At 37.3% G+C, this 17621-nt stretch overlaps 1 protein-coding gene across 1 annotated transcript; it reads right to left on the bottom strand.

Annotated features, from left to right (window-relative positions):
• Positions 1 to 6665: 6665 nt before the first annotated feature.
• Positions 6666 to 10005, bottom strand: LOC117333725. The gene is made up of 2 exons (XM_033893148.1): positions 9879 to 10005; positions 6666 to 9464 (listed from the first exon to the last, which is right to left on the bottom strand). Exon 2 carries the CDS (start codon positions 8670 to 8672, stop codon positions 7461 to 7463), a length of 1212 nt encoding a protein of 403 aa, XP_033749039.1. The 5' UTR covers positions 8673 to 9464; positions 9879 to 10005; the 3' UTR covers positions 6666 to 7460.
• Between the last annotated feature and the right edge of the window lie 7616 nt (positions 10006 to 17621).

Genomic DNA, 17621 nt, shown 5'->3' with positions numbered 1-17621 from the left:
GCTCTTTATAGTATAGTATATAACAATTAAAATTTTTTCGATTTCTCATAATAGTTAAGAAAAATTAGACGAATCAAGTTAATACACTTAATTTTGTCAATGCTCGCACCAGAGAATACCTTCTTAGTAAACCTTTGAAAAATACACAAACATTTTCTAATTCAGGACATTCCAAAAACATGTGGTATAAAATTTCCGTTGATATCATACAACCCGGACAATTATCCGTATCCGTCATTTCAAACTTCAACAATTGCTGGGGCGTAAAAATAACATTATGGGTTATTTTAAAATGCACCTCAGCTGCTTCATGCCATTTACGTCGTCGACCTCTTCGTCCGGAAACTTATTTCCCCTAAATTCTGGCGCTACAGGTGTTATAAACTCCACAATATAAGGGAATCGATGGTAACTCTGGAGGTAAACCGAATACGACCACTGTGTAGGAATGAATCCGGATATAGGTACCAGGCGAAGCGGAAGTGGACAGAGCGGACGAGGATAGGAGGTTAATGCAATATTTATCATATTTATAGTTGTTGTATATAGTTGATACTCAGCAGACATCTTTATATGGAATCCATCTACTGGAAATGAGTCAAGAGTTTGTCATTATTGGCGTATTTAGTTGTCGGCAAATGTAAACATGACATCTAGTACCGACACATATCGGCACTGGTAACTTCAACACAACCAACGAAACCTTTTTTTTCTTTAAAACTTGTCCAAAATGCACTCACAGTGATTTTGTTTCCTGTCTTTTCTAATCAAGGTCCGTGCTACAACCAAAAACAACAGAACAATGCATCATATAATGACAATCATGTTGTAGCGTCTGTCCTATAATGAAAATCATGTTGTAGCGTCTGTCCTATAATGAAAATCATGCTGTAGCGTCTGTCCTATAATGAAAATCAGGTTGTAGCGTCTGTCCTATAATGAAAATCATGTTGTACCGTCTGTCCTATAATGAAAATCATGTTGTACCGTCTGTCCTATAATAATAATCATGTTGTACCGTCTGTCCTATAATGAAAATCATGTTGTACCGTCTGTCCTATAATAATAATCATGTTGTATCGTCTGTCCTATCTTGAAAATCACGTTGCACCGTCTGTCCTATAATGATAATTAGATTTTACCGTATGTCCTATTATGAAAATCATGTTGTACCGTCTGTCCTATAATGGAAATCATGTTGTACCGTCTGTCCTATAATGATAATTAGATTTTACCGTCTGTCCTATAATGATAATCATGTTGTACCGTCTGTCCTATAATGAAAATTGCTGTACCATCTGTCCTATAATAAAAACCACGTTGTACCGTCTGTCCTATAATAATACTCATGTTGTACCGTCTGTCCTATAATAATACTCATGTTGTACCGTCTGTCCTATAATAATACTCATGTTGTACCGTCTGTCCTATAATGATAATCATGTTGTACCGTCTGTCCTATAATAATAATCATGTTGTACCGTCTGTCCTATAATGGAAATCATGTTGTACCGTCTGTCCTATAATGATCATGTTGTACCCTCTATCCTATAATGGAAATCATGTTGTACCGTCTGTCCTATAATAATACTCATGTTGTACCGTCTGTCCTATAATAATACTCATGTTGTACCGTCTGTCCTATAATAATACTCATGTTGTACCGTCTGTCCTATTCTACCCTTACATAGCGTATGGAATGTGACATAGAATACTGGTGTCATTATGCAGTGCACTTGTCATCACATGTATGTATAAGGAATTCAAAGGTCAAGACAATGTTAGTAACATCAGGACCTGCACTAGCTAGTCTATGTAAGAATTTCAGCACTCCGATACACGTTTGATGTATAGCATATAAAACAATGCGTTTACATGTTGTTGTTTTTTTCTTCATTACCAAACATTATTATATATCACTGTTGAACATAATCAGGTATATTAACAGGTTGGGAAACCCACCTGGAAAGTCGAGACTGTCTCAATTAAAAAAAAGTCTAGTCTGTGTATTAATTCAGATCCATTGATTCATTTATATCGATAGGTACCTTTCAAATATCAATGGGGCCGTCTAGTTAACTTTTCCGTAACTCTGGTACCGATTCCCGCACTTATCAATCCGCTGAGGTTTTTTTCAACGCCAATGCGCTAATTTATTAGCAGCCAGGCTTTATTAGCTGAAGAAGGGAAAGATGTAAATATATACATTTAGTTATCGAGTGGAGCTGCAGTTTAAATGCATAAACATCGGCTTATATGGATTGTGATTTTGTGTCAAGTCCCTGTGCTATCATGCATGAACACAGCGTTTGGGAACAATAAAACCTGTATATGAATATGATTTGATTATAATCAAGATTTGTTGAGTTTATATCTTGAGATGTCCCCCAAACGTCAAAGTCCGTGTCGGTGTCAGGCTAAACACGACATGTCTATATCACAGGCGTTTGCATAAAAAAGGAGAAATAATAAAAAAAAGATATGATAACAGTGGTATGTGTACTGTGTAATACAGTGGATGTAACAATTCGTATTGAGTGACACGGTATGTTAAAGATGAAGGTTTCCTGATGACGGTTGTATATAGTGTGCACCGTGTCAGTTTGAATAAATGTGTTTTTTAGACGATTGAAGTGAGATGGGGTGCCGTTTCGCTCGTGGCGGAGTTTCCGGTCTTCTGTATTACACAGTACACATACCACTGATATCATATATATTTTTTTATTTCTCCTTTTTTATGTTAGCGCCTGTGGTCTATATAGGAATAAAGCTAGAACGATTAGTTATTAGTCAAGAATGTTGCGTGGTCGGTGACACAGTGGTTATACACTTACCTTTAACCTAGATGACCGGGGTTCGATTCTCCGATCGGACGTGAAGGTATGGAGTCACCTGCCAGACCACGTGTAATTTTCCAGGTACTCCAGTATTCTCCACACTAGCCATACCTATATATGTGAAACTGATTAATATAATCCTAAATAAGGGAATATTTCCGGGATCCTTCAACAATGCGACAATGACTCAGTGATACATACACGCTATGGTCATTTACATTTTAGCTATAATCAATTAGCTTCAAAACTCATCATTCCGTCTGTACACATGTGACGTAGTAACACCATAACCACTACTGTAAGATATAAGATATTAACAGGACATCAGTAACACTATTCGTTTAACGTAATTTAAAATAAACTGGCGCATGCTCAGACCATTCATTAAAATCTATGAGACACTATCGGACGTGTAACCCAGTACTTTTACATTACTGTAAGAGTTTGTGGTAGAATGTGTTTACAAAGACACCAGCTGATACACGATTAGGCATAGCAGTATCAACATCATACCCATCATCAAGAATATTATTAGATGGCGCTCTCAAATTATCCGACTTAAAATAGTCGAGTGAGTTACCAATTCTTCTGTTAAGTTCTCCAGCAACGATGGCGGTACGTAATTGTGAAGAATGGGGAAAACCATTAACTATGATATGAAAATGTCATTTTCACGAAGCCACTATTTGATTAAAACACACCAGGTTGCTGCCTTTATATCTCTTAAATGTATTTGGATCCCAGGACTGGTTTGATATATTAAAAACATCTCACTTCTAAGTTGTCGTGCAGCGTCATCTAACCACCACTTCATAAGGACCACAATGTCCGCATTACTAAATGTTGCAAGTCTCAATATCCTCGCCTTTACTCTTTACATTCCCCTAGACACTCCAGAAACAAATACGGATGGAGACATTGAACTCCGATGACTGCTACCCGACTGATTTGACAAAAGTTTCTTCATATCCAGGCGTGTCTATAGCGGCTGACGTCTCCTGTATTTGACTATCTTAACACATCCCGGGGGTGCAGGAGCAGACCTGGCATCGCGGCCCCCGTCATGAGGCGCTGACACTGTTCGGCATCTCAACACTTTGGTTTGTTTTTGTTTAACGTTCTATTAACAGCCAGGGTCATTTAAAGACGTGCCAGGTTTGGAGGTGGAGGAAAGCCGGGGTACCCGGAGAAAAACCACCGGCCTACGGTCAGTACCTGGCAACTGCTTCACGTAGGTTTCGAACTCGCAACCCAGTGGTGGAGGGTTAGTGATAAAGTGTCGGTACACCTTAACCACTCTGCCACCACCGCGGCCTCTACATCTCAACACACTTATAAGCACCAGAATTACGCTAGCTAATGTCATTTAGCGGGAAAGGTTGGCGTTGCCGTTTGTCAGGCCTGTCGCTATAGTTTGTTGGTCTGTCCTGGACGGTCGGTTCCGTTGTAACCCTCGTCTCATTCCCAGTGTACAGTACACTGTCTACAAACAATTTGCTCTGACAAACTCGACCTCGTGCCCGAGTTTTCTTAACTGTTTCGTCACAAGAAAAGATTCCTAAGGACATTTTCCGCAGATACAGAAAACAGTTCGATCACGCCGTATCTCTGTTAGATATCGGTACACTACAGCACCGAACTGCTGGTTCTGGTATAGGAAACGAGCCACAATAGGACGAGGTTTACCACTAAACCGTGCACACTACTGAACACAAAATTGGAACGGCATTGCGTGTCAACTAGCATAGTTTTTATCACATCCCTCTTGCTACCTCCCGTCATTTCTTAATACAAAACAGCATCGGAGCTAGATCGTTCGACCTGTTGTTTTAACCAGCCTCCCAAAACACACATACGCACTCACCACACGCATGCATGTCGCACGCACGGGAGGCCGTCCTTAAATGACCTTAGCTGTGAATAGGACGTTAAACAAGATAAACCAAACCAAACCAAATTTCACTCATGCTTGTCCATTGTAGATTTCAATGTGTCAAACATTTTGCCAATTACCCCCGTACTGTGCCCAAGCTCACGTGTTTGACATGTCAATGCATTGGACATATTTGACATGTAAGGACAATAGGGTGAAGTTTTTGAACCAGGTCCATTGTATCAAAATGCTCTTCGATGTGTTTGAGCCTTTGGTCAATACGCGTCATTAGGTTGATGATGTCAGCGTTTACTGATCTCATTCTTCTTCTCCCAGTTGACACTAAACGTTAGGAGAACGTCCGAAAAATGTCATATTCATGTCAAACGTCTGTGCGACAGGGTGATATGTAATAAGTTATATTCTTAAAAAAATTTTCCTTTAACGTTTGTCAAACCCTCAACGTTACCACAAATACTTCATATCATTCAAGTACAGACCAAATAAAACAGATGATAGGGTTTTCTAGGTGGTCGGGTGGCACAGTGGTAGCACACTTGCCTTTCACCTAGGCGGCCGGGGTTCGATTCCCCGATCGGATGTGAAATGGTATGGGGTCACCTGCCCGACCACGTGGGTTTTCCCCGGGTACTCCGGTTTCCTCCCACAGTAAGACCCCTCGCGCGCTTCTTTCCGGGCCAACAAGCGTGATTAATATAAGTTAATATAACTTGTTTCGCAATTGTTGTAAAATAAATAAAGTTTAGGGTTTCTCCTTGTCCCAAACCATTTTCAAGGGGAAAATTCACCAGAAGATTCGTGATATCAACAGATATATTTGACTTAATGGCTTGGTACATGTCAAACATAATTCTAAACATTTTCCTAACAATTCCGCTCATTTACATCTTCGTCAACATTTCATTGCGCCATAGTTTATCGAGGAAATTTTGGAAGTTAACAAATATACGATATATTTTATTTTGCGCATGCTCAGTCAAACTTATCAGGGTAAAGAGTAACGTACAATAATTTTAATAATAATTTTCACAGAATTCCTGTTGTCAATAGTGTAGATCTTACTTAGGTAGTTGTATTCAAAATTCCTGTTGTCAATAGTTTAGATATTTAGGTAGTTGTATTCAGAATTTCTGTTGTCAATAGTGTAGATAGTTAGGTAGTTGTATTCAGAATTTCTGTTGTCAATAGTGTAGACAGTTAAGTAGTTGTATTCAGAATTTCTGTTGTCAATAGTGTAGACAGTTAAGTAGTTGTATTCAGAATTCATGTTGTCAATAGTGTAGATAGTTAGGTAGTTGTATTCAGAATTTCTGTTGTCAATAGTGTAAATAGTTATATTAGGTAGTTGTAGTCAGAATTCCTGTTGTCAATAATGTAGATATTTTGGTAGCTGTATAGGAAATATTATGTTAGACCTAATATGTTTGAATTTATATATGTTATGACAGAGAACTGTACCAGCATTCAAAACCTGGCCATGTATATTTACAAAGCAAATGAATTAAGGATACTACACCTCCGACAGAGTGTAATAAATTATTATTACTTTGACAATAAATTACATTTAGTCCATATATTATATGTATGCCTAATTAAGACCTACAAATTAAACAAAACATTTATAACGTCAAAAATTGTCGATATGAAGCCGAGAAGTTACGAGCTTTTGAATATTCCTGTTTATGAAAAAGACCAATATTATAAACTCCGTTGTATACACGTGACCTTGAAGGACTAGCTATCACAACTCTATCATGGGATCAATATCAAACGTGATCGTTTCATTTTACTCCAGATTTATTCATACAGCGGCCACGGATAAAACGTACCATGTCAACCTGTTGTCTCGCGTCTGTCTTTACGAACGAGGCTGTGTTGTGACATTGTGATAGCCTGCTACAGTACTTGTTGGAATTATGCGACGTTCTAATGAGTTATATTTCAAAATATTTTATTCAATCAAGCATTTTAAATTTATTTACACATGATATTTCATAATAGAGATAGAAATTAGACATAAAAATATATTGGACAACATGCTAAGCCTATACAGGTCCTTTCCGTACTTCAGTTATCATAAATATTATAAATAATCTTAGTGGTATAGTTGTACTTATAATACATGTAACGATATATATAGTATATGTTCATATGTTTTATAAGATCATAATTGAGAGGAAAGTTTTGCTTTGTAAAAGAGAAGATAATTTATTGAAGAGAAAGTAAAACAGAGAAAAGAAAAGGTCCATAACAAAAATAAAGAAAATGAATCATAGATATAATAGTAAATAATAGAGATGTTGAAAAAACAAAACAGAAAGAGATAAAAAAAAAAGAAGAAAGAAAAACCCATCACCTACCTTGAATTCTTCATACATACATACATACATACATTACATACATACATACATACATACATACATACATTATCCTTAATCTATGGCAGACATGTATGAGACATCCACCAATAGACACACCACAACTTTAATATGTCAGACAAGTAATACAAACATATATTCACCACAGCAATCATATGTAAGACTTCTATGAGACATTCATACTTAGATAAAACACGGCTATACTCTATCAGACTTTTGTTATACACACATGCATAGATACATCGCAGTTGACCCTGTCTGAGCTCTGTCGGACATGATTTGATTCACCACAGGTATCCCTTGTCAAACTCTGTGAAACATACACTACATATACATGTGTATGCACATCATCTATCCTCTGTCAGATCTCTGTGAGACATACATGCAGAGATACACTATGGCTATCCTGTCCATTGCAGGATTGAACAAATCATATAGAGGCCGTGTTTTTGATGACTCCCAATAAGCCCTGATGGCTCTTCGATAGTCCCCAAGTATTTGATAACAAATCCCCAGAAGTGTGTGAACGATCCAGAACTTGTGTCCTCCTTGTTCATCGCGATACTGAATCTGTATCAGGTGATGCAATGCTTCATTGCGTCCTTCTGTGTCCCCAAGCTCATTGCAACACAGGAAGTTCAGAAAGAGGACATATGGTAGAGGTGGGATGTGTAACGGCAGTGCTTTCTTCGTCTCCTCTTTTTTCGGCACCTCTAGACAAAGATGAGGAAGATATATGCCTTTAGCATGAAAGTAGATGAAGTCTGTGTATATTTTCTGAAGCCTCTCTAATGTACAGCCATGAGGTTGCCAATGCAATGTCCAAAACCCTTGTTCCTGTTTTACGTCTCCTTTGAAGAATGTTGCTAGTTTCATTACCTTTCTGCTAATTCCAAGGCATTTAGTAAAATTTCCAGTCAGAAAATGAAAAGTTGCCAGATGCAACACGTCTGTTCCCATTAAAGCAGCAGGGGATATCCAGTACTTACATTTTCTCAGTCTCCGGTACCTTGTTTTGTTGTCTGGTGCAGCGCGGTTTTCATACAGTTCCTCAGAAATCAGTTCTGATGAAAGACATCTGAGGCCACTCATCGCATTATGGTATGTGTAAACCTCTTCAAATTCTGACTTTGATGTAGATAATAAGTGAAACGCATTGCTTAAATTCTCTTCAATGGGATAATCTCTCGTTGATATAGCAGTGAAAATTTCCCTGTCCATATGCATCATCTTAAATTCTACAGTCCATGGGACTACAAGCAGAGATTGTATGGATGTGTCACATAGCGACTCCCAAATTGAAGGTTTGTGGTTTCCCACTGAAAGGCACATCCATTTCATCTGAGAGTAGTTATACAAAATGTCCAGCAGTATCTGTTGATGCTGTCCGTGTACTTTCCTCTGGAACATGTTGTTGGTTGGGATGAAGTAATTGGGACAGAATCCGACCCTGACCCATCCAAGAAGAATGTTGATGCAAAACCAAAAGCAATAGAATAAGTTCTTGTCTTGCCAGAACATTGGGCTGGTATTCTCTATTGCATGAAACAAGATTGTTTTCATGAAGTAGGAGCACAAGATATCGTCATCTCCCTATGGTTTCCTTCAATGTCTCCTTTATTTGTTTTAAGAAATGTTTCAGCAACACGTATACTTTGACTTGGAGGAGACTAAAGGAATGAACTAAAGATCTTTCTGCTACTACAAATGAGATTCGCCATTGTAAAAATGCATCTTTGGAACATTTATCTCCATCTGGGACAAGATGAAAGCCCTTGTTTACAATCGTGTCTATCAAAGTTTGATGCGGCCATCCATACAGGCGTGTACGTGTGATCCATTCGTTAGCCTCCCTTGGCCAACTGTTACATGGAAAGCAAGTAACCAAGCCTGAAGATATGCGAGAGCTCCTGATGAAATCACTGGAAATATACTTTGAATTTCTAATTTTAACCAGTGAAGAACCAAGGAGTAGTTGAAGTGGCCATTTTAGCTTACCTATCTCTAAATTGACATAACCAGGACGGCATTCTGCTTCTCGAATGTATATAATAGATTTGTGCGTCAGGTGTTGAGAAAAACGCTGATCAGGGTACAATACTGCTGCCAACTTGAACACAGCCATTTCGTCCACATCCGAACCGATTCTAGAGACTCCTTCTCCATTACTTCCAGTATAAAACACATCAATTATATCAGACGTGTCAAAGCGTTCGTCTAATACTATTGCCTTTCTCCGGATGTTAACCATCTCTTCTGTACCAGTAACAGTCCTCTCCAGCAATGTCGACAAGAACACAGACATCCGCTCACTCTCAGTGGAGTTCATCATGGTTATTTGCATAGAATATTAATCTGTGAAAATGATAAAAAGGAAAATACTTAGAAAGACGATGATGCAAAAGGAATATCATCAGCTGAAGAGCTGAATAAGATTATTGATAACAAACACATTTACTTATTAGACATATTTATGTGTAGTCAATATTGTTATATACATTAAAAAAACATAAACCCTCCATCAAGAAAATAAATCTGCTGTGAAAATCAGTGGCTGTACATGATCAATTACTTTAGTAAAATGCCAATAATATACATACTGTTACAAATTGTGTATTTCAACATGTTTTTTTATTGTTGTACAAAGCCTTTTAAAAGAAGGAACAGTCTTAAAAAATACAAGTTAAAATTTAACCTAATGGCTGTCAAATATTTTCTTACAAAGAGAACATCTATCAGTGTATATTTTACACCTGATGAAATACTTACCCTGCTACATTAGTCTAGGTATGATGTTTACTTCTCCCAGACCACAGCAGTGTTAATTTGGTCCACGTTCTAGCTTGCAGCGTGATCGTGACTGAGACTCGTGTTTAGTGACCCTGGCTCTTATAGAATGATACTTCAGTATTTCTCTGAACATTTCATATGACGGTCGCGGATGGATTTATATCGCAAAGTTAAAAATAACCATCGGTCACTATAGTGTCTCCTTCCGGTTACGAAGGTCAAGGTCATATGTAAAATGGACTGGCTATAATGCTAGATGAACCTTACTAAGATGAGTTATGATGTCAGCTTAAGAAAATGTCCTGGTAAAGAACATAAACATGATAATTTATTATCAGGACACGGACATATACCACCCAGTTCGAGTGTGTCCTCCATCAACCTATCTGACAGGACAAGAGTCTTAACGAGATATCAGCTATGAGATAATTCATGCATTTTACATCGGCAGTCACAATATTGATAAACATAAGGAAGTGTAGTAACCCCACGTGCTGATAAGAAAGAATTAATTCCTGTTGACATGGTGATAGTCATAATAAGAACAGGGACATGTCTACTGCCTAGTGATAGTATATCTCCTCACACAGTCTCTCCATCAATCTATCTAAAGGGAAACAGAGATTTAACTAGATATTAGCAATTATCATTGTATCGTGACGCCGACAGTGTTGATATACATGTATTTGTTTTCAATATGTACTGGCACTAGGAATAATATATCACTATAAATACATTATGTATCAGTTTTAAAATCATATCTTCTCTTTTACTGTTATACTGACAATTTCTGTTCTATGTCAATTTTGGCAGTAAAATATGAGGTGGAGATAATCAAGGGTTTTAATTAAATCAAATAAACCCGTAGGCATAATAACAAAACAAACACTGCCAAAGACAACAGTGTAGATGACAGGAGATGACAAGGTGGTGTAGAATGGTACAAAACACGCAGCCAGGTCGCCAATCAGTAAAGCAGTATTGTTTATAACCAAACCGTTTGCCCATGGTTGGTTTGTGATGTAGCCAATCAAAACACGTGCAATCATGGCTAAAATCAGTAATGCTCCCTCCTCGATGGACAGGTTGACATCACTAGCCCAAACAGGAAGAAAATTCGATGGGACATACAAATTTTGCAATATAAGTCAGTATAACTTAAATAAAATAAAAAAAAAGAGATAAAAACATAATTTAAAAATTAACTTAGTTTTACGTAGTGGTAGCTTTTAATGAACTGCAATGTCATATTTTGGTAATTTTATCTCTAGTATTTGGAAGTCCATAATTTCGCCTTTCAAAGAATGGTAAATGTATTGTCTGTTTCAGACGTAGGAATTTACTTTGCTATCGCTTTACTTATGATATCATATCCAACATGAGGAGCAGACCGGAAGCTCCATATAATAACATGGTTGGGCTTTTAAGAATTGAAAATTCAAACATGTCTTGCATTGGTAAGAATAACTGTTTATAACACCTGTCGGATTTCTGGTCGGTTTCGGTGTCACACGAATCATACGCATTATTTAGCTTGGTAAGATTCCTGTTCATATTCGTTCTTAAGTGGCATGAAGAGAGCAGAGATGACAACCCCGTTCAGAACTATGGCGGACATGATCCACATTGCTCTCCTTAAGTCATATTTTCCCAAAAGAAGCTCCTTGATTTGATTGGTGCAAATAAAAAGACGCCAACCCCGGCTTTACTAACGGCTATGCCTGTAGCTAAGGCTCGTCGTTTGTCGAAATGTATACCAATGACCACAATCGAAGGTGGGTAGATTATACCAACACCAATACTTATGGAAATTAATCAGATAATAGAAAAGGAAAATATCAATAGAAGTAACCTGCATACTGTATATGTGTGTGTCAATAGGCGGGTTTCTTTACGTTGCATTTACATTTTTCATGAATAGTTAAATTTTAGATTTTTGTAAATAAAAGGAGGAAATTTCACCTGTTTAACATTTTCATTCTATAAGTAATTTAAAAGGCGACAACCCTGACAGTACTCTTTTTTTCGTTATATTATACATTAATGGCACTGTTGATAAGGTGATATGAAGGGTTAATTGCCATATAAGTGGCATAAAGGAATTTTAACAAAATATTACGTAATACTAATTTTTGGAAAACAATTGACAATAATTCTGGAATGTTTCCGAATGGTTTAATACCGTTTTCTTTCACTGATTTTGCTGAACAACGATGCTTGTTCATTCTTTCCAAACATAGTAAGTTCTTCCTACGCTAATATTTTTCGTGATTGATCATGACATAATCAGTCTATGTGTATTAAGCAGTACATGTTTCTGACTGCGACTATGTTTTGAGTTGATGAACTGAAGCTCCTTTATATTGCCACCCCATTACACAGCCTAAATTAGTAAAAAGTAAATAAATAAATAAATAAAATGGCAGTATAATAGAAACGGGGGACTTGTGATCTTTCTATATATGTTCCTAAAACTATACTTACAGTGATTTGATTATGTATTATTAATATGTGCACGTAGATATAAGTTTAATTAGAACTTCGTGTAAGTTTAACACAATTTAGGGATTATGTACAAATTTACGGTATTGATAAGTGGCTTTTCACAGAACTTGACCGTTGTTATTTCATTCCTAGTGTGAATAAGTATTGAAAGTAATTACTTCCTGTAAATAATTCCCACGGCTGTCAGTGTCGCGATACAGTGCGTATTGCTCAAATCTACTTAAGTATCTGTTTCCCATTACATAGGTTGATGGAGAGAGTGTGATGAGGATACACTGGAACCATGTGGTACTTGTCCTTGTCCATATAATGACCAAAGTATTACACAATTTCAGGAGGTCACGTGGGGTCACTTTATTTTTCCTCATGTATCATGTGGATGTCTATGTGACGATACAATAACATTGCTCATATCTGTTTAAGACTCTGTCAGATAGGTTGGCGGAGGTCCACTTGTACTAAGTAGTATATATCCGAATCACGATAATGAAATGATAATTTTCATTTTCATTTCCCCCCTATGTATAGACTAGAAAATCCAAACTTTTTATTAGTCATGTAAGAATGGTTGACGTACCACTGTAACCCGTCTATTTTGGAGTTTACCCTGACCTTCGTAGCATGATGGCGACACTATAGTGATACCAGATAAGGACCCACGATTATTTTGAACTTTCAAATAAAATTCAACTTAAAAGTTTGTTAATGTCATATGAAACTTCCGAGAAATACTGAAGAATAAGTTTATAAAGGACACAGTTACCAAACTATTGTCTTGGTCACAATTACGCTTCACATACGCTAGAACGCGGATAAAATTAAGACTGACGTGGTGTGAGAAACATTAACATCATACTTAGATAAAATGTAGTCAGGTATGTCATCAGTTGTAAAATATCCACTTTAAATAATTTCTTTGTAGAAGAATACTATACAGCTATGTGTTTCAATATAATTATTCATTTTTTAACACTTTTCATCTTTTGAAAGGTAAAGAGTTGAAAACTGACAATGAGCAATATTATGTACATTATAAATATTTTGATAAAATCTTCCCTGAGGTGTAACTTATATTCTTTATGTAATGGTAAATGATAATAATATTCAACATTTATATATCACTTTTATGAAATTCCTTTTATGTACTTCACATATCATTCACTCAGTTCGTTCTTCAGCTGACAAAATTCCTAAGACTTCAACATCTTGCTGAATATTTGCGTATTTATTGTTATACGCAGGTTAATATTCTCTTCAAATAACAATGATGAACGACGAGTGAGCGGATGTCTGTGCACTTGTCAACATATCTGGAGAGGACGAATACTGGTACAGAGCAGATGCTTAACTTTAGAAAAAAGGCAATAGTGTTGAATGAACGTTTAGTAGCTTCTGGTTTCATTAATTACATTCTTACTGGAATTGTTGGAGAAAGATGTTTTCAAAAAGGTTCAGATGTTAGTGCTGCGTCAGCTCAACACTCACAGTAGAACCCCTTCTAGTTCAATACTTAGAATTGGGGATTTCAGCGTTTATTTCCAGTAATATCTTCAGAGAGGAATTGATAACTTATTCTTCCACATTTACAGGTTTAAACTTTGAATCCAGTGGACCCAGCAGTTCATATAAAAGTTATAGAGGAATCGGTGATTGTGACGTAGTTTTTTGTTTTCAATGTAAAACTTGACCAGGGGAGGCTAACGAATGGAGCAAACGTACACGTCAACGTACACGTCTATATTGATGGCTACAGCAAACCTTGATAGACAAGATTGTAAACAGTGGATGCCATCTTGTCCCAGTTGGAGATAAATGCTCGGAAGATACATTTTTACAATGGAGAATCTCATTTGCAGCAGCAGAAAGATCTTTAGTTCATTCCTTTAGTCTCCTCCAAGTCAAAGTATACGTGTTGCTGAAATATTTCTTAAAACAAATAAAGGAGACATTGAAAGAAACCATAGAGGATGACGGTATCTTGTGCTCCTACTTCCTAAAAAATAATCCTGTTTCATGCAATAGAAAATTCCAGCCAATTTTTTTGGCAAGACAAGAACCTATTTTATTGCTTTTGGTTTTGCATAAACATTCTGATTGCGTGGGTCAGGGCGGGATTCTGTCCCAATTACTTCTTCCCAAACAACAACATGTTCCAGAGGAAAATACACGGACAGCATCAGCAGATATTGCTGGACATTTTGGTCAATAACTCTCAGATGAAATGGATGTGCCTTTCTGTTGGAAACTTATTCAAAAATTCAATTCGGCAGGGGATATGTGACTCAACGGTACTCCCAATGACTGCACAAGAACATATTATGGAACAGGATAGGGAAATTGTCTCCACATTATCGGCGAGATATTGTCGCAGACAAGAGAAAACCAGCAATGCGTTTAGATGATCATCTACATTAAAGTCAAGTTTGAAGAAGTTTTCGCATACCACTGTGCAATGAGCAGTCTCAGATATCTTTCATCAGACCTGTTTTCTCAAGAACGGTGAGCAAATAGGGCTGCACCAAGCAACAAGACCAGGTACCGAAGCCTGATAAAATGTAAGTACTGGATAACCCCGAATGCTTTAATGGGCACAGATGTGTTGTATTTGGCAACTTTTCATTATCTGACCGGAAAGTTTTGTAAATGCCTTGGAATGAGCAGACGAGTAATAAAATTAGCATCATACTTCAGCGAAGACCAGGAGCTGCATCAAGAACTTCGCAAATTGTATCGGCAACCTCATGGCTATATATTCGAGAGGCTCCATCAGATGTATTCACATTACATTCAGTTTCGTCATCAAGACATGTATCTTCCTCATCTCAGTGTAGAGCTGTCCAAAGAACAAAGGTCCTTACACATCCCATCTCTACCATACACCCTATTCCCCTGAACTTTCTGTGTTGCCATGAGCTTGGAGACACCAGAGGGCGTAATAGAGCATTACACCACCTGGTACAGATTCGGTATCACGAGGAACAAGGAGGACAACAGTTCTGGATCGTTCACACACTTCTGGAGATCTGTTATCAAACACTTGGGACTATCACAGTGCCATCAGGGCTTACTGGGGGCCATCTCAATCAAAAGGAATACTTCAAGAGTTGAATACTGCAAAGGACAGAATAGTCATAGTGCATCTCTGCATGTATGTCTAACAGAGGATGATGCATTTATTATCAGTGATATGATTTGTAATTGACATATTATATAGAAGGCCGGACCCCCCTCCCCTCCACCCTGTAGTTTACTGGTTCTCTATGATACAATAGTAGGCAAACATATAAAACATTTATCGCACCGTTGGCCTTTTTATACCCCATTATGATACATCTGTTACCAATTTTGAATTGTATTGTCCTGCTCCACCAGTTTTCCTGGAATCCATGAAAAAAATGGGCTTCATCTAATCTATTGTATTTCTCAAACTCAACATCCTGTCCTTTTTTACCGAAAATAATTTAGAGATTACATTTCATCATCTTCTGTATGTGAATCTTTTTTTTTCTGGTCAATGTCTACTCGGGTCGTCAGCCGAAGTCATGCCATACTTGTTATCAAGCACCGAGACTAGTACCTGACGTCATATTAAGCGGGATCTTAACCGGCGTAGGGGTGATAACTGATGAAGGTATTTAAATAGTTCAACCATTTAAGGATGATTCTGTACGAAACATAACATGGGCATGTCTACGTTAGGGCATTTACTGACAACTTGTAATTCATAGCGGTTACCACGTGACCCTTTTAAAAACAATCAAATGCAACTATTCAGGCCGAGGCATTAATGTCTTATAGAGGTCCGACAGAGGATAGCTGGCGTGTATGTATATATGTACGTATTACTCACAGAGGTCTGACGGAGGGTGGCTGTGGAGTATTTAAATGTTTCACAGAGGTGTGATAGAAAAGAGCTTTATTATGTTTACATATGTCTCACAAAAATTGTGGTATATATATGTGTGTGTGTCTCACAGAAGTCTGACAGACGATAGCTGTGGTGCATCTATGTTTGTCTCACAGAGCTCGAGGTCTGACAGAGGATAGCTGTTGTGTATTTATGTATGTATGTCTCACAGAGGTCTGACAGAGGATAACTGTTGTGTATCTATGTATGTCTCACATATGTCTGAAAACGGACATCTAAGGATCACATAGGGGCTTATTACTAAGACAATGTTAAATAAGGTTTCTTGGATGCATGTCGTGGTTTGGTATTCGTCGTCCGTCCGTCGCTCGACCGTCCGCCTAGCGTCAACATTTTCCTTTTAAGCAATTTTCCTCCTTAACAAAAACAGAGAGGTCCATGACTTGATAATGTTAACAGTAACACTACCTAATATCATCTGATCTACAGGCTGGAGTTCAGTTATGGATTCTGGAAGCTCTCCCGTTGAAGTGTGATACACGCCCGTTCACTTTCGTCAGCCATGTTGAACTCGTAATGGCTGAACTCTATTATACAAAGAAAAGTGTGTTTTCAAGCAATAGAGGTTATCTTTTTTTTAGATATGTTATATACTAAGTTTATTTTGGATGTGACCAGCTTTTTCATCGGTTTGTTAATTTTATCTCTCAAAAGATAGGTTGAAAAATGAAGTACAAATTTTGATGACGTCATTCCCAAACAAATTGTTTTTCTCACGTCATATAGCTCAACGCAATTTCCAGAGAAGAACTGTAAGGATGTTTACCAAACGTCATTTGAAGATTCGACAATAACGATAATTCAATGATGACTACCAATATCTATCTGGAATGTTTTGTTATTATCGTCTGCTTTTTACATTTTTATGCCATTTGTTGTAAATATGATGTAAATAAAGTGTTGACTGTTCTAAGTCTCTTTATGTCTTTTGAACTTATAAAACGTGGTATATACACTTTGTACTCTAAGGTGATCACGCACTTACCATATATTGAAGAGTTGGGCTCATAAATTTAAACAAACTGATATGCTTTTCAAATTCCAGGCGTAAATATACTGTGGATGGAATACGTGCTTGTATACATTATAAGGCAGATGTGCTACTGATGTTTTACGATTCCACACTGATGTATGGTACTGAGGGACTGACAGCCCAATATACACTTTACATAAGCCACTGATGTTTTAAGCTTCATACGGATATAAGGCAGATAATGTGCGTACGCAATCTACAATATATATATATACGTCAGTGGTAATGGACATGTACCAATCGATTACATTTCAAT

Source organism: Pecten maximus, chromosome 8 (assembly GCF_902652985.1).
Source record: "Pecten maximus chromosome 8, xPecMax1.1, whole genome shotgun sequence".
In the NCBI taxonomy this organism is placed as follows: Eukaryota; Metazoa; Mollusca; class Bivalvia; order Pectinida; family Pectinidae; genus Pecten; species Pecten maximus.
The sequence above is the reverse complement of the archived record's forward strand: the minus strand, read 5'-3'. Positions and strand labels throughout refer to the sequence as shown.

Bases quoted from the DNA above. Each gene is read 5' to 3' on its own strand.
- LOC117333725 (XM_033893148.1), bottom strand. From the start codon at position 8,672: ATGAAAACAATCTTGTTTCATGCAATAGAGAATACCAGCCCAATGTTC.